The sequence below is a fragment of the Podarcis filfolensis genome (assembly GCF_964270895.1).
Source record: "Podarcis filfolensis genome assembly, chromosome: 3".
Lineage (NCBI taxonomy): Eukaryota > Metazoa > Chordata > Lepidosauria > Squamata > Lacertidae > Podarcis > Podarcis filfolensis.
In genome coordinates this window covers 19,972,400-19,996,698 of record NC_139606.1, presented here as the reverse complement: position 1 = coordinate 19,996,698, position 24,299 = coordinate 19,972,400, and the positions used below count along the sequence as shown (strand labels likewise).

General features: G+C 42.1%; 1 protein-coding gene across 2 annotated transcripts; it reads left to right on the top strand.

The window, feature by feature from the left end:
• The first annotated feature begins 221 nt into the window (after positions 1-221).
• On the top strand, positions 222-20,512 carry LAPTM4A (lysosomal protein transmembrane 4 alpha). Of its 2 annotated transcripts, XR_014546489.1 has the most exons (8): positions 222-2,539; positions 12,811-12,931; positions 14,317-14,393; positions 14,485-14,607; positions 15,611-15,706; positions 17,150-17,248; positions 19,676-20,206; positions 20,261-20,512. XR_014546489.1 is itself a non-coding variant. In XM_083607453.1 (7 exons), the coding sequence occupies exons 1-7, from the start codon at positions 2,441-2,443 to the stop codon at positions 19,748-19,750; spliced, it is 690 nt and encodes a 229-aa protein (XP_083463579.1). In that variant the 5' UTR covers positions 222-2,440; the 3' UTR covers positions 19,751-20,512. The 2 variants fall into 2 exon arrangements, 1 of the variants encoding a protein (XP_083463579.1); XM_083607453.1 differs by having other exon boundaries at positions 19,676-20,512.
• The last annotated feature ends 3,787 nt before the right edge of the window (positions 20,513-24,299 follow it).

The following is a 24,299-nucleotide window of genomic DNA, read 5'->3' as shown; positions in this document are numbered from 1 at the left end:
TAATGTAATAGAGACTTTCTCCTTGCCTCTCCAGGCCAAAGTAGCACTTTCCTTATCAGATAGAGGTTACCTTTCTGGGTTTACGAGTACTTTGTGACATTGTGAGCAGACTCAACACACATTTAAAACACATGGCTTCCCCGTAGAAGCTGTGGTTTCCCCATCACAGAGCTGCAAGCCTGGCATCCTTAACAAACTACAGTTTTCAGGATTATTGGGGGGAAGCCATGTCCTTTACATATATGGTGCAGATGCTCACTAGAGGAATCCCCTTTGGAGGATGACCTGGAGTGCCCAGAGTAAAATACCACAGAGGAGCAGCTTGTGCTGAAGGAGGGAGGGAGATCTGCAGCCTCAGAGGAAGCAACAATTCAACATTACCCCCCTCAAAGCACAAGTTGCCCCCATGTCAGGGGCAAAGGCAGACCCCTAAGGAGTGCAGGTGCTGGCTCAGATAGCTGCAAAATGCCAAAGTGCCTGCCTGAAGGATTCCTCAGGAGTAGATGAATACTTCCAAGTAAGCTAGTATATCAAATATGCAAGCAAAATTGCAGCTGAAGGCTCAGATCTAATAGCCTTCAGTTCCAGTCCAAGCATGCTATGACACGATCTTTGCACCAGTTCTTTAGTACCCAGACAGTACTCACATTTGTGTTTATTTTTGTTAGCCATTTTCTGCTGGCACCCTTGGCCCTTTTATCAATATCTGCATACTATACCTCATTTGTATCAAAAACTGCTGGTACTGAGTTTTCCCTGACCCCCACCCTATTTTAGATTTCAGGCTGTTTTTTGGTCCTTGGTTTTCCTGTCGCCTTATGTTATGACTTTGAACTGTTTATTGACCTTGCTTCCTGCGTGCCGCTCTTGCACGATTAAACTTTGGCCTACTGTGATTCAGGGACTGTCTCTTGTTAACTTTCAGTCTCTGTGTATGCCACATTGTAGGCACATTGATGTAATGTTCTTGAAAAAACTTAGCAGCTGTTTCAATGAAGCTGTTTTAAGATGTATGATTAGAGTATAAAAGCAACTGCATGGTTTTAAAAGCTTATGTAAATTTCCCTGGGAGGGGAGTTATCGCTGAATAAATGTAGACTTTTCAAGGCGAATTCTTAGCGATCGATCAGTGGGGGAAGGGAAGCAGTTTCATTTACTGCAGGTTGCTGTTAAAAGCCACCAAAGCGCAGCTAGTTGGAAAACTTATGCTAGCCACTTGCTTAATGAATTTGTTGAGTAGGCTGGGTGGCAAGGAGGCAGGACACTGGCACCCGCAGTGGTGCCTAGGAGACAATTTCAGACACCCTAGGATCTGCTGGCATTAAGTTTTCACAGAACTTATACACTCTGCAAGCTTATATACGACATCACATAGAAAGCAAGTGCTAGGCCCCCTGCATTTCTCCATCAGTTTCCTTTCCAAAAAAAGGCACACATACAAATGGCTTTCTTTTTTGTAGGGTTGGGGGGAGAAAGTGGGTTTCTTGCGCCAACCAGCGTCACACCCATTCCATTTGCGTTGCCTAATTTTGCCAGTATCCTACTTTAGTAGTATTTTAACTTCTTTTTTTGTGTGTGCGGGGAGCCGGGGATTGAGAATGGTTGACTATGAAGGATGCACACAGGTTTCTCCCCGCTGCCTCCTTCCCGCTCAGAGTATATTTGTACCAAAAATGGAGGACAGGGACAGGCAGTCGCTCTTGCCTCACACCCTGTTGTTGATGATGATGGATGGAGCCCATAAAGAACGAAACTTCCAGGTTCCCAAAGAATGTCAGTCGGGTCCCAAGGCGGGTCATCTAGTTCAGCCCCCTTCAATGCAAGGAGCCAACTGCTTTATCGTCTCCTTTTGTTTGTTTGTGCTTTTAACGGTTTGCTGTTTTATCTTTCATTTATTTACTAGATTGGTCAGTCGCAGGGCAGCCCAAAGCGACTAACTCCTGGGGAATCTAAAGCAGATCCCTCTCCTCACGTCAAGGCCGCAAAACCTCTCAGCATCCTCCACTCGGACGCCACTAATCCAACTGACAGCGTGAGGGCGGGGCTTAACTCTGAGGTAAACGCGGGCAGGCTGGCGGCGCCAACGGCCGAAGCGCCCGTCTGCCCACATCCCGCCCGCGACCAATCACATAAACCGCCCCCGCTCCCCCCCCCCCGCGGCCACGAGACCCAGCCTCTCTCTTTCTCCCGAGTACTGTCGTGAGGCGTCGGTGGGCGGGGCTGCATAGCCGCCGCGAGCCTCGTGAGTGGCCGGCTCGCCTGCCAATAGCGCGCCGTAGTCCCGCCCTGCGAGCTTGATAAAGGAAGCCCTTCACTTCCTGATCCGCTTGCTGATTGGTTTATCCGGACGCGTAGGGACGCTTTTAAGGGACCCCCTCAGCGCCTTCAGCGTTCCGTTCCGAGGCGAGCGAAGCGGGCCGGCGCCATTAGCGACACCGCCATGACGTTCAAGCGGGCCCGCGACCGGCTCTACAGCACCCGCTGCTGCGGCTGCTGCCATGTCCGCACCGGCACTATCATCCTGGGCACTTGGTACATGGTAAGGAAGGCCTCGCTGTTAAGGGCAAAGGGCCGCTTTTGTCCGTTCGGAGGGGTTGTGAGGCGATGTTCCGGGTGATGGGGATCCTTTATTGCGCGTGCGCGCAGCCCCGCCGTACAACGTCCCTTTTTTCCCTCGGGCGCTGACGTGCCCCGTGGAGCTGCCGCGCATGCGCGTTATCCCCCCCCCCCCGGAGTGTTTTCCAGAACTTTGCCAGCAAATACGTAAGACCTGGGAGAGCGGCGATCCCGGAAGGAGACTGGATTGGCCGACTGCGGTTGGTCTTCCTTAGGCATGGCTGCCTGCGAAGGCTTAACTTCCTCGCTGCAAAGCCTTTTGAAAGTAACCCGAACCTACCTCACAGGGTTGTTGTGATGATGAAATTGGGAAAAGGAGAACCACGTACACCACCTTGAGCTCCTCGGAAGAGAAAGGTGGTATATAAATGTAGTAAATAAATAATCCGACACCCTCTCACCTGTGAAATCTTTACACTCATGGAGGTAGTGTCGGAAAGAGACCTTCCAAGGTGTGTGTGTGAGAATTGGTTTGTGTTTCTCCTTAGGATTCCTCCCTGCTACATGCCCCTTTTGCCAATTGCACAAAGTAGAGTGGGTTCTGAGTGCTAAACATTTGTTCTTACTCCCTTCCCTTTCCATACTGACTACTCAGTCTGTTTCTGGTCCTATAGTTTCTGCAGTGATGGACAGGAGAGGAGAAACACTAAAAAAATAGTTTATATACTGCTTAATTACCATTTCCTCTTGAGAACTATTTTTCATAAAATTCAGTCATCTTCTTCTAGTTCTAAAATTACCACTCTTCCATAGAGAATTCTGGGAGTTGCAGTTTTTGATGACAGTGGTGAGAATTCTTCTGAAGGTTCATAGTACACCTTCCCCTAAAATATAGATCCCATGGGCAGAATGAATTAACTACTAGTTTATTTTGTCTGTTGTTGTAGTTTCCCGACTCCAAACAACAGCTGGGTTTATGCTTTATTTTCAGATGCTAGTGGATATATTATAAGAGGATGTTACTGAAAGAGTTAATAAAACCAGACAATTGGAACTTTAATACTATGGAGAAAATGCTGACTGAGATAGCATTGTGGCTTTGAAACAGCAAATTGCAAGGTTGTCGCTGTGAGTGCAATTTTAATTGAAATAGAAATTAACTCACTGCTTCTTGTGAAACTTGCTACAAACTTCATAATATATGTAGCATTAGTTTCCACTTCTATAAGGAAGTGGGGAAGTCACTTAGCAGCAAGTGTTTCTTGTAGGTCAAACTCTTGCATGGAGGGGGTTGGGGTGTGACTTCCGTGAGTTTTCAACACCACTTGGTATCACTTGCTTGTCTTCACAAGAGCTTCTATTTTTGATGTTTTCAGCTGCTGGTACTCAGGGAAGTGTTGGCATGCAGTCAGTTGTCCTTTCCATGGTGAGGGTGACCAGTCACCCTGACGATGCCGTTGTCACTTCCTTTCAGCAGGAAGAGATTGCATCTTTGTACTAGGTGGGAGGGAATATTGGGTCAATAGGACACTTCCCACACAGCAGTAGTTACAGAAGGCATTTCCGGCATAGCATCTCTTTAGCTAGGGTTCATAAATGTGCTTAACACTGGAGAGTTACTTTTTAAATCTTTTTATTTCTTGCCCCTCCCTTGAGCCTGGCATGGATAGGATTTTTTAAAGAAGCAGAAAATAGTAATCTTGCTGCTTTCTGAGACTTTACAGCAGGGGCAACCCCCCCCCCCATACTGTAGTGTGGCAGAATCGTGCTTTCAGAACCTGCTACTTGATTACATGTTTCTTTTGACAAGACCCATCTTGAAGAGAGTACACCCTTGTCAAGCTCTCAGACAACAAAAATGTGGGGGGAAAGTTAATTTGGGGACACCAGTGCAGATCAATTCTTGGCCAATGCACCAACACTAATTAGATCTTTCAGTCAGAGTTTGAATTTGCAACCCGCTTAAGTGAGGAATAAAGCCATAGGCTCAGGATTGTAACTGAAATGAAAAATTTGGATTATGGCTATACAGTGCTATGAAATTTTCAAACAATAAAACTTATTAAAGGAACGTAATATAATAGAAAATAATATATGTGGTTTTTTTTAAAAAAAATGGCACCAAGTTGCAAATGTATTGCACAATCAGAGTAAATCATTTTCTCAAGCTTGGATCCCTAGCTGTTGGACCCAAGTTTTATAAACACTGGAGTAAGTAGTATTGTTAAAATAGTCTCCTCCCAACTTCCCCCAGCCCACCTAGTTGTGAAAGTTTTTAGCTTCCTAGCATATTTGCATTTTAGAATAAAGTTTATAGTTACCAATCCAAGACAGTAGGCCAAGATAATGGGACCTTTACTTGGGTATAAAAGCACATGAAGCAGAGATGGATAGATAATAGATAGCAGAAATAATGAGGGTGGGGGGGAAGAGATGATTCTGAAATCTGGCGCACCATTTTCAAGCAGCTTGCACAGAAATGACAGTTGTACATTTCATCCATTTTGATCAACCATGGCTGCTGCATTGGAGGTTTGAAGTTTGCTGTAGTTGTTCTGGCATAGTAGGGTTCAGATTAACAAGGATTAGCTGACGTTTGGCCTTCAGGTGTTACTGGGGCACAATATTTATATTTAGTCATGCTGGCTAGAGCTAATGGTAGTTGGAGTACCACAACATCTGGAGCACCACAGCTTAGCCACCTCTGCTATAGGCTGTAAAAGTTAAGCCTGTGCACACAAAACTATGCCCTGTTGAAATCAATAGAAATTTGGGACATGAATGTTGGCATTGTCTTGAGACAGGTGGATGGCAACATATCACTAACAAAACTGGTGTGATAGAGTTGCAGTTCTGTTGTGTGTTCTTCTGTGGAAGGAGATGTCAGCTCCTTCAGATTCTATTAACTAAAGTAAACGTAGGAAACTTTATGAGATGCAGTTTCTTTCAGCTTGTTGATCAGCTTAAGTTAAAACAATGGGAACTATTGGTATTTATATTGCAACCGTATGGACTGTGTAGGCCTTATGGACTGTGTAGGATATTTAATGTGTTCTCTAGCTGATTGTCAATAGGACATTGTGAACCTGCAAACTTCAAATTTAGAAATCGTGTTAAATGCCTAAGAAATGCCTTTTAAGTAAAGTGTGTATTCAAAATGTCTTCTTTCAAAAATAGCTTTTGTGTGACTTAGGTGGTTTTGGAGAAAATTCTGGGGAAAGTACTTGGGAAGTTAACACTTTAAATACTATAGTAAGGAAATTAAAAATACATTGACTTGAAGCTTCTGTCATAAATGCATCCTGAAATTGGAGGGGGAAGGAGAGATAATAGTACAGAGAAGGTGATAGAGCAGGAAGATGGTGAGGCTTCATATGGCTCCTTGGAGTGCTGCAGAGATTCGCCCCCCCCCCCAGAAAGTAGCTGTGCCCTCAAAGCTCATACAAGCTCCTTAGCCCTTTGCTACGTGACCAATTACTATGTTGCTTGCAGATATCCTTTGAATTGCAAGGATTTTTCTCAATACTGTATGTGACAAAAGGTCACACTCCCTGTCCAGATCAGGGTCCCTGTAGGCAAATAGGCACAGACATCCTGAAATATGCAGTTTCATGGAATGTTATTTTCCTTTAATCTGATGTTTGGCTTAAACAAAATCCTGTTTATAGCCACCAGCAACTAGCTTTGTTCTCTTTGGCAATCTTGGCAGAGCTCGCATTCCACCTCTTTTTATTCACATAAGTTACATTGGTTGCATTACAGTACGTAGTAAATTTAAAAACGTAACCAAGTGTGTGGGGATACATTATATTATTGAGATCTTCAAACACATTTCAACAAAACTGTAGGTGCACGACCTTTCCTACAGCTTTAAAACTTTAAAACTACAGAGTGTGGTTTTAAGCTGGAATCATGATGAATAAGACAGATCAATACTCTAGATAAGGTAACGATATGTATAATTTTTTAACATGCAGAGAATAATATGTGCAAACAAATCAGAGAGGGGAGCTGAGGGAAGTCTTTGGAGGGTGGGAGAGGGAGGGATGGAAGGGAATAAAAAGGGGGAATGTAATTGGTTATATTGATTGATAATTTGCTTGTTAAAATTTTTCAATAAATATATTTTTTAAAAAGACAGATCAATACTCAGTTGAGGGAGGTACGTAATTATAGAGATTTTTATCCATATATCTTTTCCACATGTTATATAGCCACATACTTCTATAATGCATAACATTGTTAATGAGGCATATACATTGCATTAATTTTAGAATTTTAATAGTCTTGCAATTAACTAGGGATCCAATCCTATGGACATTTATATAGAAGTAAGACCTAATGGTCAGGGGTCCCTTCACCCTTTACCTTTTTAAGCCCAGTTGAACATAGTATGATTTCTGAGTAGGATTGGGCCACACCTTGAGTTTTCATAACTAGCATAGGTCTTTAATTGTAGTTGTGCTAAATAAATGCTTTTAAAAACTGAGGGTTGTATGTAACACTGCAGTTTTGCTCGTGCAACAAGGTTCCATGTGCACAATGGAACTGCCCTTTCCTCTCTGTCACTTGCAGTCAGGACCATTATGGGCAGATTTTGGAACAGCTGGAAGGGAAGGGGAAATCCTACTGTTCAAGTGGAAATCCACTTGAGTAGCACTGGGTGCAACCCTTGAGCAGGGTTTGATCATATTTCACCAGTAAGTTGACCAGCTTATAAACCCTTTTTGGTACGGTGAACCTGTGTTCCTCTGTTTTAACCTAGAAAAGCACTTATTAAATTCAAGGCAAAGTGCATTTCAGTCTCTGTTCTTTGGTAAGATTATAATAGGTAAAAGTTCACTGGCTGCTTGGAACACAAATTATTACATAATGCCTGTCTATTCATGAGGCACTTTTGTTTTCTGTTTGTGTTGCGGATTATAACAAACCTATTAAGATAAGCCAAACAAAATCCTCTTTTGCAAACTTAAAGGAAAGTGTTGTGGTTCATTTTATAAAAGCATGTCTCAATTCTGTTCAATTGCTGCCATTTGATTTCCACCCCTCCTTGATGGTATGCTTTCTCAGATTTGGCATGTGAGGAATATTAAGCTATAATACTTTAAAACAATCACATTGGGGGTTTGTATGTGCAGCTTAAATTTTTAATTCATGCTCCCTGGAAAATATATCTATATCTATATATATTTATAAAAAATATTAAATGCATGCCATATTCCACCATATTCATTAGGTGGAAAGAGTAGATTGTCAAACCATCCAAATCCTTTGAAATATTTTAAGTAAATGTAAAGCTTTTTACTACTGCATTGGGCTGATAGGAAGATTTGGAGCCAAATTATTGCTCTTTATATTTTTCCAACTCATATTCAGCCTTTCCTAGATATATAGTTCATTTTGCAGTGAATGTAAATTCCTGTTACAAAACCCACTTGCATATACCTGTTTGGTGAATAGATTACTGTGAAGTTTGTATTTCTAAATTATTCATTGATGGTGATCATTAAGAGAGATGAGCAGGGTATAATAGTATCACAATTGTCAGATACAGAATGCTGTACCTAAGTTGCTTAACTGTTGTAATAAAGTGAAAAAGCTTGAGAGAGGCTTCCCAGTGTGGCTTCTATTATTTGGGAGTCGGTCTTGCTGATTTCATTTTAAACTAAATATGTTGCATTGGTGATATTTATTATAAGGTGGGGGAAACATTTTTTAATACCAGTTTGGGAGACTGAAGACAGCATTAGAATTTGTTGAAACAGCCATTAGGTGAGAAAACATGACCAATTATGTTACAGAACAATTTTTAGGAGGTGGAAATACTGGTCCTTAAATTGTTTAAAAATTGTTAGCAGTTTTGCAAAGTGAATATTTTATATTGACTCAATGCCTCCTGTACGTAAATATGATCTGAAGTCAACAGAGAGAAACTCTACATTGTGGTTGTCGGTGTAATAACCATGGGCACCCATTTGCTTTCAGGGGTGGTCTTTTCTGTCTGCAGGACATCCCCACCCTGTCTGAAATTAGTCTTGAAACAGGCATTCTAATGTCACCAATATTGCTTGGTTACAAAATGTGATATGGTCCCCATGAGTTTCTCCAGTTTGCTGATGTGCCCAAAGACCTCAAAAAGTTGGTGATGTTTTCAGTTAATCTGTAGGGAATGGGCATGGAAGATGAAGATATTTCTTGCTAAGATTAAAAACATTTGGTGTGTCTAGTGCATCTTCACATCTTAAATTCAATCCATGGCCTTGAATTTAGTGTTCCAAAGTTTTGTGTTTTTGGAGACTGTGTTAGAAACTGAGATATGAAAGCTAGGAGTTAAATGGCACCTTAAACCTAGGTTAGGGCCGCAACAACGGAATGTCTGGACGTGCTTTTTTATAACAAGAATACAAAGCTGGAAATGAATGAGCTGCAGCTAAAAATATTGTGTTCATTTTTCACATAGCCTAGTCCTTCCCTTGCTCACCCCCCAAATATTTTTAAGAGAGTCTCTTCTCCAGTCTTCAGAGAGTAGCTGTAAGTGGGGAGGCAGAAAAAGGTCCTCTTTTCCTTCCTTCCACTCTACAGTTTTAATCTGAAATCTTAGGCTCAGTACTGCGCCCAGAGCTCAGAAACTGCTTGCGCTAATGAAATTCTGTGTCACAAAATGTGCCTAGAACAATGGGAGTTTCAAACACTGTTTGGAGAGTTGCATTGGTTTTCCCCCCATAACCAGAACTGTGGCCAGTATCTTTGTTAGGGGACCAGACTTAAAATATAGCATTTAAGTCTGTAAGTGTTTCTGTAGGAGTGTATGGACATTTCGTTTCCTTTGTACAACACAGGTGGTATAACCTCTGCATTCCTTAGCTCAGGCTTTTATACCTACAGCTTGGTATCTTAATGTTTATAAAAGTTCTCAGGAGTTAGAAAGGTCTCATCACAGCATCAATATATATTAATAGCTCAGTTACGTGTAACAAGAGTCGCTTGTGTTTCATTAAGTGTTATTACTCATACAAGTTGTTCCTTTTAGCAACCTTAGCAACCTTGCCACTTGTCTCCGCAAGGGTGATTTGCATGACAACTTGATCTGTGGGATTGTCACACAGTTTCTCCTCAAGTTTCCTTCTTGCAGTGGTTTGCTCTCCAGATTTCTCTGCTTTCACTTTGTGTTGTGTATCAGTAGCCATTTGGATAGGCAAAATAATGGAGAGTTGAATGTTCCCCTTGCCACTTGTCATTTATTCTCAAGATCTTGTGGAGGTCATGTAACATAATTTGTAGTTTCTTGGGAGAACGTAAGCACTACTAGATCAGGCCAGTGGCCTGTCTAGTCCAGTATTTTGTTATTACAGTACCTAACATGATGCTTACAGAAAACCTGCAAGCAGGACCAGAGTGCAACACAGTGTAAGAAACTCAGATATATAAGTTAGACATTAAATGGCTCCTTAAACCAGAGTTGCAGTCATCAAAATGGAACGTCTAGTTGCCATTTTTGGGCAAGACTGCTTGAAAGTCTCATTTTTCAGATGATGGACTGACTGTGATTGATTCTCAGTTAAACATCTGGCCAGTTCAGATGAAAACCTTGAGCTAGGTTAAGAACATTGAGAACCTAAAGAAGAAAAGTCCCTTGATCCCAAGGACAGTCCACATGTATATTGGCCTCTTTCGACCTCTTCTTCTTAATGGTGACTACTCCTGCTCAGGCTGCACAGAAAAAGCATTTTGGTTCCAGAAATTCATTCCAATTGTACAGATAAAATATAACGGATAGAATTGTACATGATGGTGCATTTAGTGTGTGAAAACAGTCTAGATCCAGTGATCCCCAGGCATGTACCTCATGATGGTAGAGATGTCATGCGCCCTTGCACCCAGGCATCTCCACTTGGTCGCAAGTAATCAATAGCCAGGTGCAAAATGCGCCTGGAGCCTGACTAATTTCAAACACTGACAACACACTCCCCTCTTGTGATTCCCAGCAACTGGCGTGCAGAGGTATACTGCCTCTTGACAGTGGTGGGTAGTATATAGCCATCATGGCAAATAGCCATTGGAAGGTAATCTTATCCTCTGTGAAACTTAAAACTCTCTTCATCGATAACTAGAAAGCATGGGCTCTGCTGTGCTTGACAGCAGAACATATTCTGGAACAGCAGCTTCTGAATCTCTTCTGTCCTTTCTACTTTTACATTCCTTTCCTTTAAAAGCCTCGTTAAGTCCCTTAGAGACCTCAAGGACTGGCACAGCCCCATAGAAATGATGCCAAGAGCAAAAGAAGGGGGATGGGTCACATTTGTTGACGTGATGAAAGAAGCATAGAATTGTAGCGTTGGAAGGGGTCCGAAGGGTCATCTAGTCCAACTCCCTGCAGTGCAGGAGGAACAAGTGGAAGTAGGAAGACCATATTTTCTTTTCTTTTTTAGTCTGAGGCTTCCATGCTCTAAATGGATGAATTACCATATTTTTCCCTCTATTACACGCAGATTTTTTCTCCTAAAAAGTAAGGGGAAATGTCTGTGCGTGTTATAGAGCGAATGTGTGGTCCCTGGAGCTGACAAGCGCGAGTGAAGGCAAAAATCAGGCAAATATCAAAACGTCCGGAGAAGGGAGGAAAGAGGAAGCTGCTGCTTTCCTGCATTCTGCCTCAGGGTCTTACTGCCCACCCGCTTCTGTTTCCTTACTGTGTTTGCTCAGACGGAACAAAGAGCAGAGAAAACCCCTCCCCTCCAGGCAAGCAGAGTGGAAAACAGATTCCTCTCCGTGCGTCTCTCCTTGTCGCTTCTATGTTTTTCCTTCCCTCCCTACTTAAAACGTGGTTCCAATCACGGATCCACATGGATCCTCAGGATCTTTGCATTGAGTCACCCCAAATTCACCATCAGATCACATAGCAATGATCTGATGCAAAAACAGGGCTGCAATGCTGCAAAAACATGGTTACAAAGCACGGATCCACATGGATCCTCAGGATCTTTGCATTGGGTCACCCCAAATTCACCATCAGATCACATAGCATGTCCATGGCTACAGCCTGCACCAAAAAAATCATGCACCCACTGTTTCCTGGGGCTGCAATGGTGCAAAAACGTGGTTACAAAGCATGGATCCACATGGATCCTCAGGATCTTTGCATTGGGTCACCCCAAATTCACCATCAGATCACATAGCATGTCCATGGCTACAGCCTGCACCAAAAAAATCACGCACCCACTGTTTCCTGGGGCTGCAATGGTGCAAAAACATGGTTACAAAGCATGGATCCACATGGATCCTCAGGATCTTTGCATTGGGTCACCCCAAATTCACCATCAGATCACATAGCATGTCCATGGCTACAGCCTGCACCAAAAAAATCACGCACCCACTGTTGCCTGGGGCTGCAATGGTGCAAAAACGTGGTTACAAAGCATGGATCCACATGGATCCTCAGGATCTTTGCATTGGGCTACCCCAAACTCACCGTCAAATCACATGTCTGTGGCTGCAGCATGAAGCACAAAAATGATACATCCACTGTTTCATTCAGATTTTTTTTTTCTTGTTTTCCTCCTCTAAAAACTATGTGCGTGTTATGGTCAGGTGCGTGTTATCGAGCGAAAAATACGGTAAGCCCCCTCCCCTCTTTAACTATCTCAAGCTTGCTCATCCTATTCCAATCAGTTGCAGTCTTAACATGCAAAGCTGAAAATGTGGAGCTTCTTAAGTGCTTATGTTGTAGAAAACAGGAAAAAAAATAGATACAAGTTAAGGAGTGGAAACCAGAGTAAATACTGAGGTGAGGTGAGGGCCAACAGTGGCCTCTGCCCAATTGAATGCAGCCCTTTGCTTGATTTCTTGTGGGTGGCATGGAGCAGGAAGTGGAACCAAAAGAAAAAAGCAGGTCCGCTACTCACCACTGGCTGTTCTAGTTCTGAATGGCAAATTAGAGCTGTTTTGATGTCTTCAATATGGTTGAAAGAAACTTATCTAATGTAAGCAGGCGATCTGCTGTTTTTTAACTTTTGTATCTTCTGTCCCCCAGCTTATCAGACCTGCCAGATTTTAGACAGGGAAAAGAGTCACTGAAACACTCACCAGATGACAAGTGGAAACTTCAGACACAAATGTGCTTATTAGGGAGCGTTCCTTGTTGAACTTTTTGTGGTTTTGAGTATATATACTGAGAAAGCTTTGCTATATATGTGGTTTGTAGTACAGTATTTTGCTTTCCCCCGTTCTCATGCTTTTTTTTTTTTTGTTTTTTTGCAGGTAGTGAATCTGTTGATGGGCATTTTGCTGACTGTTGAAGTTACTCACCCTAATACTGTGCCAACAGTGGATATCCAATCTGAAATCATTGGTAGCTACTATCCCTCTGAGAGGGTGGCTGGTAGGTATATATATTTTCTGGAGAGCAATGATTTTTGATATAGTGTGTTGTGTGTTTTTCAGAGTACATAACTCCATATCAAAATGTTTTAAAATTCATTTGTGAGGTATGTTAATCAGGGATCAAACACTTCACTTAGCTTGCCAAGCCATAATTTGTGGCTTTCAGTAATTTCTCCTCTCTTCTGCATATGCCAGAGAACATGGGGAAACATGTCCATGTTTCTCTTTGGTGAGAAGATGATTGATTAGAAGATCCCTCACCACTCTGCAAGTCCTATTTACAGGAGGTCTGTTCACACTGACCTCTCAATTTAGAATAGAAAGATGTTTATGGAAGATCTGTATAGAAAACAACACACTCCATCAGTTGGAGGCAGAAGAAACTTAACTAATGCCTTTTTCAGCTAAGAATTAGGCTTGTGACTAAGTGTTGCCTAGCATACTGTTTTCCAACTTTCTTCAGACAAATAAAACATGGCAAAGTATCTTCTGTCTCAAGTGATAGTAAACAGTATCTTGTTCTATTTGTGTAGAGTCAAGCTGACTTGGTCAAAAAATTGATAAGCAGGAAATGCAGACTGAAACTCAGTTGGCCTTCAACTGGTGGGTCCCGACCCGCTAGTGGACCATGGCCTGATCCATGGTGGGTCACAACAAGAGCACTGTCGGTACGCAAATATATTATAAAAGATTAAGAAATGGGTCTCCAGATGCATGTTTGGGTCAGAAGTGGGCCATGGGTCTGAAAAGGTTGAAGACAGCTGCTCTAAAATCCCTAGCGGAAGTCAAGGTGCTCCCTCCCTACCAAGTGACATTGAGATGCTCAGCAGAAGAGTAGTATTGCGAAGGTGTCTAACAATGCTGAAACCATAGAGAACATAAAAAGAAAATGAAGTATTCTGAAGGAATATGCATTGTTAAACTAGCTTCTCCCCTTGCAACCAGCTTTCCTAAGATAAAATAATTCATTGTGGTGAAAAATTCGTGTGTTAAAATTTGTCAAAGATGTAGAGTGTTCTGGTAGCTTAGAGGTGGGCTGCATTATGCCCCTACATTAACTTTTATGCCTACATACTGATAGATTGTCAGTGTGCTGCAGTATCCCCTTTGCGATAGAAATTCTTCATCATATTGTATATTTAAAATAGTGGTTCAAAAAGCAGTTACTAGAGAGGCCTACAATACTTTTGATCACATTTCCAATTTTTTACTTCCTTCTGCTACATTCTGATGCGCTCTGCTGTTAACCAGTGCACAGTGCTTTTGTCATTTGTGTTAGTTTTCAGTTCATTTTGCAAGGTACTTAATTGGATGTTCAGCAAATATAAATCCTTGCTGTACTTTTATTGTTAAAAATGACTCTTGGTGTTTTTCTCCCACCAGAAAATGCATGTGTTCTCTTTGCTATCTCGCTCCTCATGTTCACAATAAGTGCTATGATGGTGTATGGAGCAATTGCTGTAAGTATATATGAATGGTTTTCAGCACTAAACTTTCCTCGATTTCGATTCACTTCAGAATTAATGAATTCTTCCTGTTTTGCACTTTTAGCATCGAGTTGGCTGGCTGATTCCATTCTTCTGTTACCAGCTCTTTGACTTTGTTCTCAGCTGTCTGGTGGCTATAAGTTCTTTGACATACTTACCAAGAATAAAGGACTACCTGGATCAGCTGGTAAGTGTCTAAATGTAAATGTTGTATTCTGATATGGAGACAAATTTTATTATTTTCCTGATGAAGGGGATGCTTTATCAGGTTTTGATATGCAGATAAAGGCCGAGTTTGCATGGTGAGAATGAGCTGCCCCTCCTTCTCCCCCTTGGCCACAATGAGCAGTTTGGGAGCTTTCATGTCTAATTTATAATTACTCCAGCTTGTAGTATAAAGTTTAACACTGTGTTTGAAGCAAGCTGGCTTTAGATCATGGGTTATGAAGCTGGCTTGTTTACAATTTAGACTTGAGACAATATGCTAAACTGGTTAATAAACATTGGAAGCAAAAACTTCCAAACTCATGGCTGCATCAGAGGAGCAGAGGAAAATGAGTGAGTGGCTTGCTGTGGCTCATTCTTACAGTGACTTCCATACATGCCCAGTATGTTTGTATCCAGACTTCTGTATTTCTAAAGAAAATTTCTACATCTGTTTGTTTAACAGCAGGTGTTCTCTCTTATATCATATTGGTTAAAATATATTTACTAGCTGTATTTTTAGTGGATGAAAATTACAGCTTGGTTGAATGTCATTATAACTTACTCATTTTTAAAAGAACGAGGTCTGACATCCTTGTTCTGGTTATGACTGGTGTATTCCTCCCTTCTGAAACTTTTGAGGAAAATCTTTGTGTGTTGGCCTTGGATTCCATGCTAATGAAACACATCGACTTCCTCCTTGCTTCCTAGAATGGATCTGTGTCATATTTAAATACGTCAGGAGACTTGTATGGGCCTGCCTTCTATGGTTCCAAAGCAGAGGTGTATCTGTCACAAGCTAAATGGATACTCTATGAAACTGTTTTCATTTCATCTAATTTTCTTTACAAATAAAGTAGAGCTTAGGAAACATAGTTGTTTTTTTTTCTTTAAAAAATAACTTCTAAGTACAAAAGATAGCTTTTGAAGTTGTTGAATAACATTATCCTGGTCTATATTTAAAACATTTCTATTTCCTTCACTAGCCAGAGTTTCCGTACAAAGATGACCTCCTTTCCCTCGATTCAAGCTGTCTTCTGTTCACTGTTCTGGTGTTTTTTGCCTTGGTGATCATCTTGAAGGTCAGTTTTTTGGATACTATACATTGCATCTTTTAGGGAACACTAGTGTTGTTGCTGAATTTTCTCTATAGCCTTCTTCAAGTGTTTAACTTATGGCTAAGCAAACAGGGTTTATAGCAAGTAGAGATTAGTGTGCTAATTCCCTTGTTAGCTAAAAGACAATTTTCTGAAGTACTTGAGGTTCCCTGTGCATTTGATGAGTGCAAGGGACTCCTCACTTCACAAGGTCAACCCCCACAAGCTGAAAGGTGATTGGGATGGAACTAATAAGCTCTGCCCTGCCTGCCCCCTCCCAATGTTTACTAAATGTGAGAACAAGTTTGTGAGGTCTGCCCCTATTCTTCTTACTTTTCAGGTTATGGAGTATGGCCTTGTGAAGCAGAGTGTCTGTTGTACTAGGTCAGAGTTAAAAAAGAAGACAAAATTACTACCAATCAGACCAGTACAGTAACATTTAGGGTGTTTTAGACATATATTTTTTCTGAATTATACACTGCAAGTACATGGCATCCATACGGTATAAAACTATATGTGTGCTTAGATTGGAGATAATCGATTTTCATGCCTGGTTTTATGTGATAGTCATAAGGCAGGCAGGTATAGTTTGCCAAAATGCCCTGGTGGACCAAGTTCAGGAACCTGGAAGACATAATTAAGTGTACAGGCTAAAGATTTCCCACCCACTTCTAACAATTAGAAGGCAGCCTCTTTGCAGCACCAGGTTACCTAGTTAATATTGCTTTCCTCTTTGTTCCATCATCCAGGAAAGGGTCCACACTTTCTAGACAGTGGAATGCATCAGGGGTTACTGGCCTGTCTTTTTAATTTTCTGCCTACAAATTAGCTTGGGGACAGGTGTGGAGGTCTGCTGCATGAAGCTTTTCCACTCAGAGAGGCATGAGATAATGGATGCACTCAACACCATCCCTTTACTTCTTCAGTTTGGTAATTTTAGCTCCTTTCATGGCAGTTTCAGAATCTAGTCTAAAAGTTTTCTGTTTGGTGCACTGAACCTGTCTTTTTAAGCATAAAGAGTACACAATCACAGTTAGGAACTGTTGAAACAATTAAATTCCATCTCCCCTGCAGTTCTGAAGTTTACATTCCTCTGTGCTTTGTTTTGTTCTCCATATACATTATGCTGATGTTGGCATGCTATCCAGCTAAAATGAAGGTATTTTAATTTGATGCACTAGAAGTGCTGGCTCTGTGACAACAAGGTGTTTGTGCTGTAGTTTTAGCTGTAGCATCCTTCAGTTCCTTAGAAAATGATAGCACTTACTTTGTGCTAGAATAAACAACTAAATAAACTTGCATAGCATGTCTGCTGAATGGTATGTATGTATGTATGTATGTATGTATGTATGTATGTATGGTCTTCCTAGAAATGTAATTTACAAATCTGCTATTTATTATTTTAAAATATTGTTTGTCCCCTTGCAGGCCTACCTAATTAACTGTGTGTGGAATTGCTATAAATACATTTGCAACAGAAACTTGCCTGAGATCGCAGTGTACCCTGCATTTGAAGCACCTCCACAGGTAAAATCTTGACAAGACCAAAATAAGCTGCCAGTTGTAATTTTGAGTGACAGGGCTGATGACATTATATGTCTCTGAGCCAGGGGTCAGCAAACTTTTTCATATATATATTTTTTAAAAATATATATATTAATAAATTCCTTTGCCCCACAAATAACCCAGAGATGCATTTTAAATAAAAGCCCACATTCTACTCATGTAAAAACACGCTGATTCCCGGACCATCCACGGGCCGGATTTAGAAGGCGATTGGGCCAGATCTGACCCCCGGGCCTTAGTTTGCCTACCCATGCTTTGAACCTACTTCATTTTTTACAAGTGCCAAATTAGAATTCTTCCGTCAAGCATAAGTATTTGGATGCAAAATGCAACAACATGAAAAATCTGATAGCTACAAGCTTTGGTATCAAACTGACAGCAGTGTATTAAGGCAAATGTTATATAATGGCCTAGTTTGCATATTCGGGTTAGCCAAGCCTGGGACTATGCAAACATACAAGCTCCCAGAAAGGAGATTGCAACTGCTGTACTCTTCCCTGGGCCTTTTCGCTACAACACCATGCTGAGTTGAGCAAAGGCTTGACTTAGTGTGTTATTCAAAGATGGGTTTCTGGTTAAGCTTTCTCCAGGCAAACCATGAGTTTCAACCAAGTGGTGGTCTTGGTTACAGCTTGTGGTTAGTGTGGAGAGAACTTTATCCATGAGCTTGAAGAGAGTATTTCAGTGAGGAGCAAAGCAGCTGCAAGTTCCTATCCAGGAGCCTACATGGTCAAAGTTTTGCTATGCCATGATTTGGGCAACTCCAGATCAATGAATTTTTCTGGAATCTTAAGAAGTTTCAAAATTCCACTCATCATTTATGGCCTGAATACATCTGACAAATGATTAAATTAGTAGCTGTTTCAAATTGTATCTGTACCTACTATTAAAGCAGTACAATTCTTGCAATAGCTGTAATGGGTTTCCCTGTGTAAGCAACTTTTCAGGAGGGATGCCTCCAAAATCACATTTTTCTCTTAACTATTATTTATGCTGTCACTCTTGAGGTGGAGTAGTCAGCCCCAAGCAACATACTTTCTTTGATTTCTGTGATAAAGTAGTAGCACAAAATGTGAGCAGTTTTCATTTTATGCTAATTTGCAATCTTTCGACATTGGGCGAAGGAGTTCTTTGCAAGTCCACTCATAACACCAGCCAGGTACTTGCATGACCAGGAGACACAAAGTGATAGCTTCATCTAAAATGTTTATGTTAAGGGTAAAGTTATTCTGAATCCGTGGATTTATTGTCAAACTCTTAACTGCAGGTATATTGACACACTGTTCAGCGATAAGCCACTTTGTTCTGTGGCCTATCCTTTGAAAACAGAGGTTCTCTGGCTGGGTCGGGATGGTATGGGGATGAGGGACCAACTCCCTTCTTTTGCAGGGGCCCAACTATAGTGCCATTGCCTTCTGTCAAGAGCTTGGGTGTAATCCTTGACGCCTCCCTTTCCATGGAGGCGCAGGTTAAAGCAACAGCCAGGGTGACATTTTTCCACCTTCGCTGCATCAAGCAGTTGGTCCCTTACCTTTCCTGCCCCGACCTGGCCACAGTGATCCATGTGACGGTCACCTCCAGGCTTGACTACTGTAATTCGCTCTAGGCGGGGCTGCCCTTGAAGCTGTCCCAGAAACTCCAGCGGGTGCAGAATGCTGCAGCGAGGCTCCTCACGGGGTCTCTCCCATGGGAGCATATTCACCCAGTGCTTTTCCAGCTGCACTGGCTCCCGGTGGAGTACAGGGTCAGATTTAAGGTGCTGGTTTTGACCTTTAAAGCCCTTCACAGCCTAGGACCCTCGTACCTATGGGACCGCCTCTCCTGGTATGCCCCACGGAGGACCTTAAAGTCCATAAATAGCCACACCCTAGAGGTCCCGGGCCCTAAGGAAGTTAGATTAGCCTCAACCAGAGCCAGGGCTTTTTCAACACTGGCTCCGGCCTGGTGGAACGCTCTGTCTCATGAGACCAGGGCCCTGCACGATCTGATTTCTTTCTGCAGGGCCTGTAAGACAGAGTTGTTCTGCCTGGCCTTTGGCTTGGAGTCAATTTGATTCCCTCCCCCTCTTTCTTTTTTCCTTTCTCCTCCTGTGATGAGGCTGCATTTTAATGTTTTAATGTTGTATTTTAATCTTGTTTTTAAGTTGTATTGATTCAACTTGTTTTTATTATTGCTTGTTAGCCGCCCTGAGCCTGGCCTTGGCTGGGGATGGCGGGGTATAAATAATTTTTTTTTAATTATTATTATTATTATTATTATTATTATTATTATTATTATTATTATTTATTAAAAACACATAGCAGTGAAACTTTCTCGAGGTTATCTGAAATTGGTTTCTCAACTTCCTCATATATATGTATATTTAAAATCTGTGTTTCCCTTCTATAGTATGTCCTGCCAACCTATGAAATGGCAGTAAAGATGCCAGAGAAGGAACCTCCACCTCCTTACATACCTGCCTGAAGAAAACTGAAAACTTGTGGTTGAACACCCGTACCAGCTTCACTTTTTTATATTGCCAGACTGCTTTAATATTCAGGGCTTTAGGTGCAAAGCTACATGGTTGAGAGGCATTTGATATAACCTTACTAAAATCCATATGAAAATCATTCCCTTGCCAGTAGTTTTTAATTTCATTGATCATCTCAATCATTTTACAGTTATGCCTTAGGGTTTAATTCTGCAAGTACCTCTATATTTGTATATAACTTCATTCATATGCATTTACGTTTTCATTTCATTTGATAAATAAGGATTAGTATCGGACGTAGGTGTTCACATGATCAGGCATTTTACAAATACGGATTAGTTCTGAAGGACAATCTGATCAGTTGGCAAGATAACAGCTTGTGTTTTTCTTCTTCATTTATATTGTAGTGGGAAGTTCAGATGTGGTATACGATATATATATATATATATATATATATATATATATATATACATACATACACACACACACACACACACACACACACACACACACGCATATGTATATATATATTTACTTGCACTTTCTCTTACCTTTCTTTATTGTTATTCAATGCCTTGAAACAGTATGTTCAGGAAGCCTAAAGCTGGCACTAATTTGAAGTTTTTCCTATATGCTGTGAATGCAGCAAAAGTGCAGCAAGAAATTACATTTGTGTCAGTTGCATGCTTCCAATCTGTGTGCATTTCCATCTTTGTTTATAAATGATGTTTAATAAAATCTTGTTAAAAAAATAATCCAGTGGTGTATGATTTTATTTGTTGTGTTCATTAAAATAATTCTTGGGGTTTTTTTGTCTACTAAAATAAAACTCATGCTTTGAAATCAGTCCTGTAGCTTCAAGCAAAAACAATTAATTACCAGAGAATATACATTCATTTTTCATTGTGGTGGTATAAGAAATTGCTTTCATATCTCTTTTCTTTTGTGCCAGTGCTAAGTCTATTTCATCATTGGAGCCAGGGACAAATGTTATTAACTGTGGGTTGACCTAAGAGACCGTGAGAGTTCAGTAGTATCTCATGTTCTGTTTATCTGAAGGCATAGCTTGGATTCTCTCTCTCTGTCGCACTCTGTGTGTGTGTGTGTGTGTGTGTGTGTGTGTGAGAGAGAGAGAGAGAGAGAGAGAGAGAGAGAGAGAGAGAGAGAGAAAGTAAAAAATAAAGATACCAAGGCAGTTTTAAATACCATATTGGCCCAAATATAAGCCGCATCTTTAAAATTCAAGGGGGGGGGGGGAGAGAGAAAAAGACAATACCTGAATATAAGCCACTCCCTTAAAATTTTGCAGGCACTCACACCCATTCTGTTTTACCGTAAGTCTGTTTCAGCAGCGATATCGTAAAAGCCAATTTTTGTAAGGTCACGAATTTAAGCCGCACTTTCACAGTTGGAATTTGGAAAAAAAGCGAGGCTTATATTCAGGCCAATATGGCAATACATTTGGGTGTGGGGGCATGGCAGACGTAATATTTTGCAGAATATGCTTGGACTGTTAATTTTAGCAATACTTGCTTTACACACTTTGAAGTCAAGGCGTTGGGTTTCCCTTCTCCTGGACTGAAAAAGTAAATTTTGCAATATATTCTGTCTGTGCGTGTGCTTCCTATGTCTCTCTAGTCACATTAAAAATTGCATATGAACGTTGGATCCCTTCCAGTCGGGATTCAGGCCTCATCATGGGACTGAAACTGCCTTGGTCGCACTGGTTGATGATCTCCGGCGGGCTAGGGACAAAGGTGAGAGCTGTTTCCTAGTTCTGCTGGATCTCTCAGAGGCGGTTGATACCATCAACCATAACATCCTTCTGGACCGTCTTGAGGGGCTGGGAGCTGAGGGCACTGTCATACAGTGGTTCCGCTCCTTCCTCCTGGGCCGTGTTCAGAAAGTGGTGGTGGGGGATGAGTGTTCAGACCCCTGGGCTCTCACTTGTGGGATGCCTCAGGGTTCTGTCCTCTCCCCCATGCTTTTCAACATTTACATGCAGCCACTGGGAGAGATCATCAGGAGGTTTGGGCTGGGTGTTCATCAGTATGCGGATGATACCCAGCTCTACCTCTCTTTTAAATCAGAACCAGTGAAGGCGGTGAAGGTCCTGTGTGAGTGTCTGGAAGCGGTTGGAGGATGGATGGCGGCTAACAGATTGAGGTTGAATCCTGACAAGACAGAAGTACTGTTTTTGGGGGACAGGAGGCGGGCAGGTGTGGTGGATTCCCTGGTCCTGAATGGGGTAACTGTGCCCCTGAAGGACCAGGTGCGCAGCCTGGGAGTCATTTTGGACTCACAGCTGTCCATGGAGGCACAGGTCAAATCTGTATCAAGGGCAGCTGTTTACCAGCTCCATCTGGTACGTAGGCTGAGACCCTATCTGCCTGCAGACTGTCTCGCCAGAGTGGTACATGCTCTGGTTATCTCCCGCTTGGACTACTGCAATGCGCTCTACGTGGGGCTACCTTTGAAGGTGACCCGGAAACTACAACTAATCCAGAATGCGGCAGCTAGACTGGTGACTGGGACCGGCCGCCGAGACCATATAACACCGGTCTTGAAAGACCTACATTGGCTCCCAGTACGTTTCTGAGCACAATTCAAAGTATTGGTGCTGACCTTTAAAGCCCTAAACGGCCTCGGTCCAGTATATCTGAAGGAGCGTCTCCTCCCCCATCGTTCTGCCCGGACACTGAGGTCCAGCTCCGAGGGCCTTCTGGCGGTTCCCTCACTGCGAGAGGCCAAGTTACAGGGAACCAGGCAGAGGGCCTTCTCGGTAGTGGCGCCCGCCCTGTGGAACGCCCTCCCATCAGATGTCAAAGCGATAAACATCTACCTGACATTCAGAAGACATCTGAAGGCAGCCCTGTTCAGGGAAGTTTTTAATATGTGACATTTTAGTGTATCTTTAATCTTAGTTGGAAGCCGCCCAGAGTGGCTGGGGAAACCCAGCCAGATGGGCGGGGTACAAATAATAAATAATTATTATTATTAATAATAATAATAATAATTATGGCTGGGATTGTGAGGTGGGCACCATTCTTCAAGAGGGGGGTGGGTTATAAGGACCTTCGCCTGCTTGGGTTGAATTGTTAAAAGGCATGCCTTGTGCCACGGTAGTTCGTGATCTACTGGCAGATTGCAGGGTGTTCCCAAGGGGGGAAAAATCTTAGGCTTCCTATAAAAAAAGCTCAACAACTTTGGCCCAATGGGTAGGTGGGTAGATCATCTCCAGTTTTTTTATACTGTGAGTAGGCAGTATACTGTGACAGTCTGTTGGGACAAAAAAATTTTTTTCCTTCCAGTAGCACCTTAAAGACCAACTAAGTTAGTTCTTGGTATGAGCTTTCGTGTGCATGCACACTTCTTCAGATCTGAAGAAGTGTGCATGCACACGAAAGTTCATACCAAGAACTAACTTAGTTGGTCTTTAAGGTGCTACTGGAAGGAATTTTTTTTTTTTTGTTTTGACTATGGCAGACCAACACGGATACCTATCTGTAACTAGTCTGTTGGGAGTTGGTCGTCCCTGCTCTAGATGTTAGGGCATGCTTGGGGAAGCACCTTCAATAGACTTGTCCACCTTGGAGAGAGTGGGAACATGGGTAAAGACTACCTCTGAGCCTACTCCAGAGATTTTCCCCGCCTACCACCAACTGTCCTTTGGGAGAGGATCCCAGGAGAGAGCTGGGTGGCTGACAAAAGTCCATCTCAAAGCCTGGTCTGTATGGAAGGAGGGATAAGCCCAATCTTCGCTGTCATGGTCCCAATCCAATATCCCTTAGCTGCTTTGAAGAAGACCTTGGGAGGAATTCAGTGTTGCACTAAGGTGATCATTCCATTAAGGGAAGCATTTTTGGTTTGCTAGATAGAACAACCCTACCTCCTTCCCCCCTACATACTATTATGGAGGTTCTCCCAACCCCTACCCCCCAAGCCAATTTCAGGAGGCCTAGGGAATTAGAGGGGGGGAACTCTGTTACAGAAGCCCTTATGCAGGTGATGGGACTCCTTAGCTGAATCCCATCCCCAATATAGATCTGGTTAATGTCTAATTTGGCCTTCAGGACATTGCAACATGTATATTTTCTTTTCCCATAACCATAAAACAGGTGTGAGGTGCAGGCTGGGTATCTGAAGTTCAGATACAGAATTCTGCTATAAACATAGTTCACAGCGATCTCCCAGTCTTCAAAACAGATTCCTTTCTGTTTGTGCTATCTACTTTCAAGAGGGTGTTCAGGTTTGGTAGGTAAAAACACATTCCTGAATATGCACATCAACTTTAACGGCAATATCTCAATCTCCATGGCAGATACCACATAAACATTACTTTTGCAGTGTTCCCCATGCACCTTTTAAAAACGGGTGCAAGGAGGGGTTCAGTTGGTCTTCAGATCTCAGAACTGCTATTAAACATATTGACTCCCAGGCTGATGCCTCAATCTTCAGGGTAGATATTGTACTGTGCTGTACGTTTCAATTTTTCTGGCTTTAATTAAAAGGCTATCCAGAACAGGCCCATTAAAATTAATG

Excerpts from the sequence above, each read along its gene's own strand:
- LAPTM4A (XM_083607453.1), top strand. The coding sequence starts at position 2,441 with ATGACGTTCAAGCGGGCCCGCGACCGGCTCTACAGCACCCGCTGCTGC. Across the intron at positions 12,932-14,316 it reads TCCCTCTGAGAGGGTGGCTG|AAAATGCATGTGTTCTCTTT; the intron begins GTAGGTATATAT and ends TTCTCCCACCAG. Across the intron at positions 17,249-19,675 it reads CATTTGAAGCACCTCCACAG|TATGTCCTGCCAACCTATGA; the intron begins GTAAAATCTTGA and ends TCCCTTCTATAG.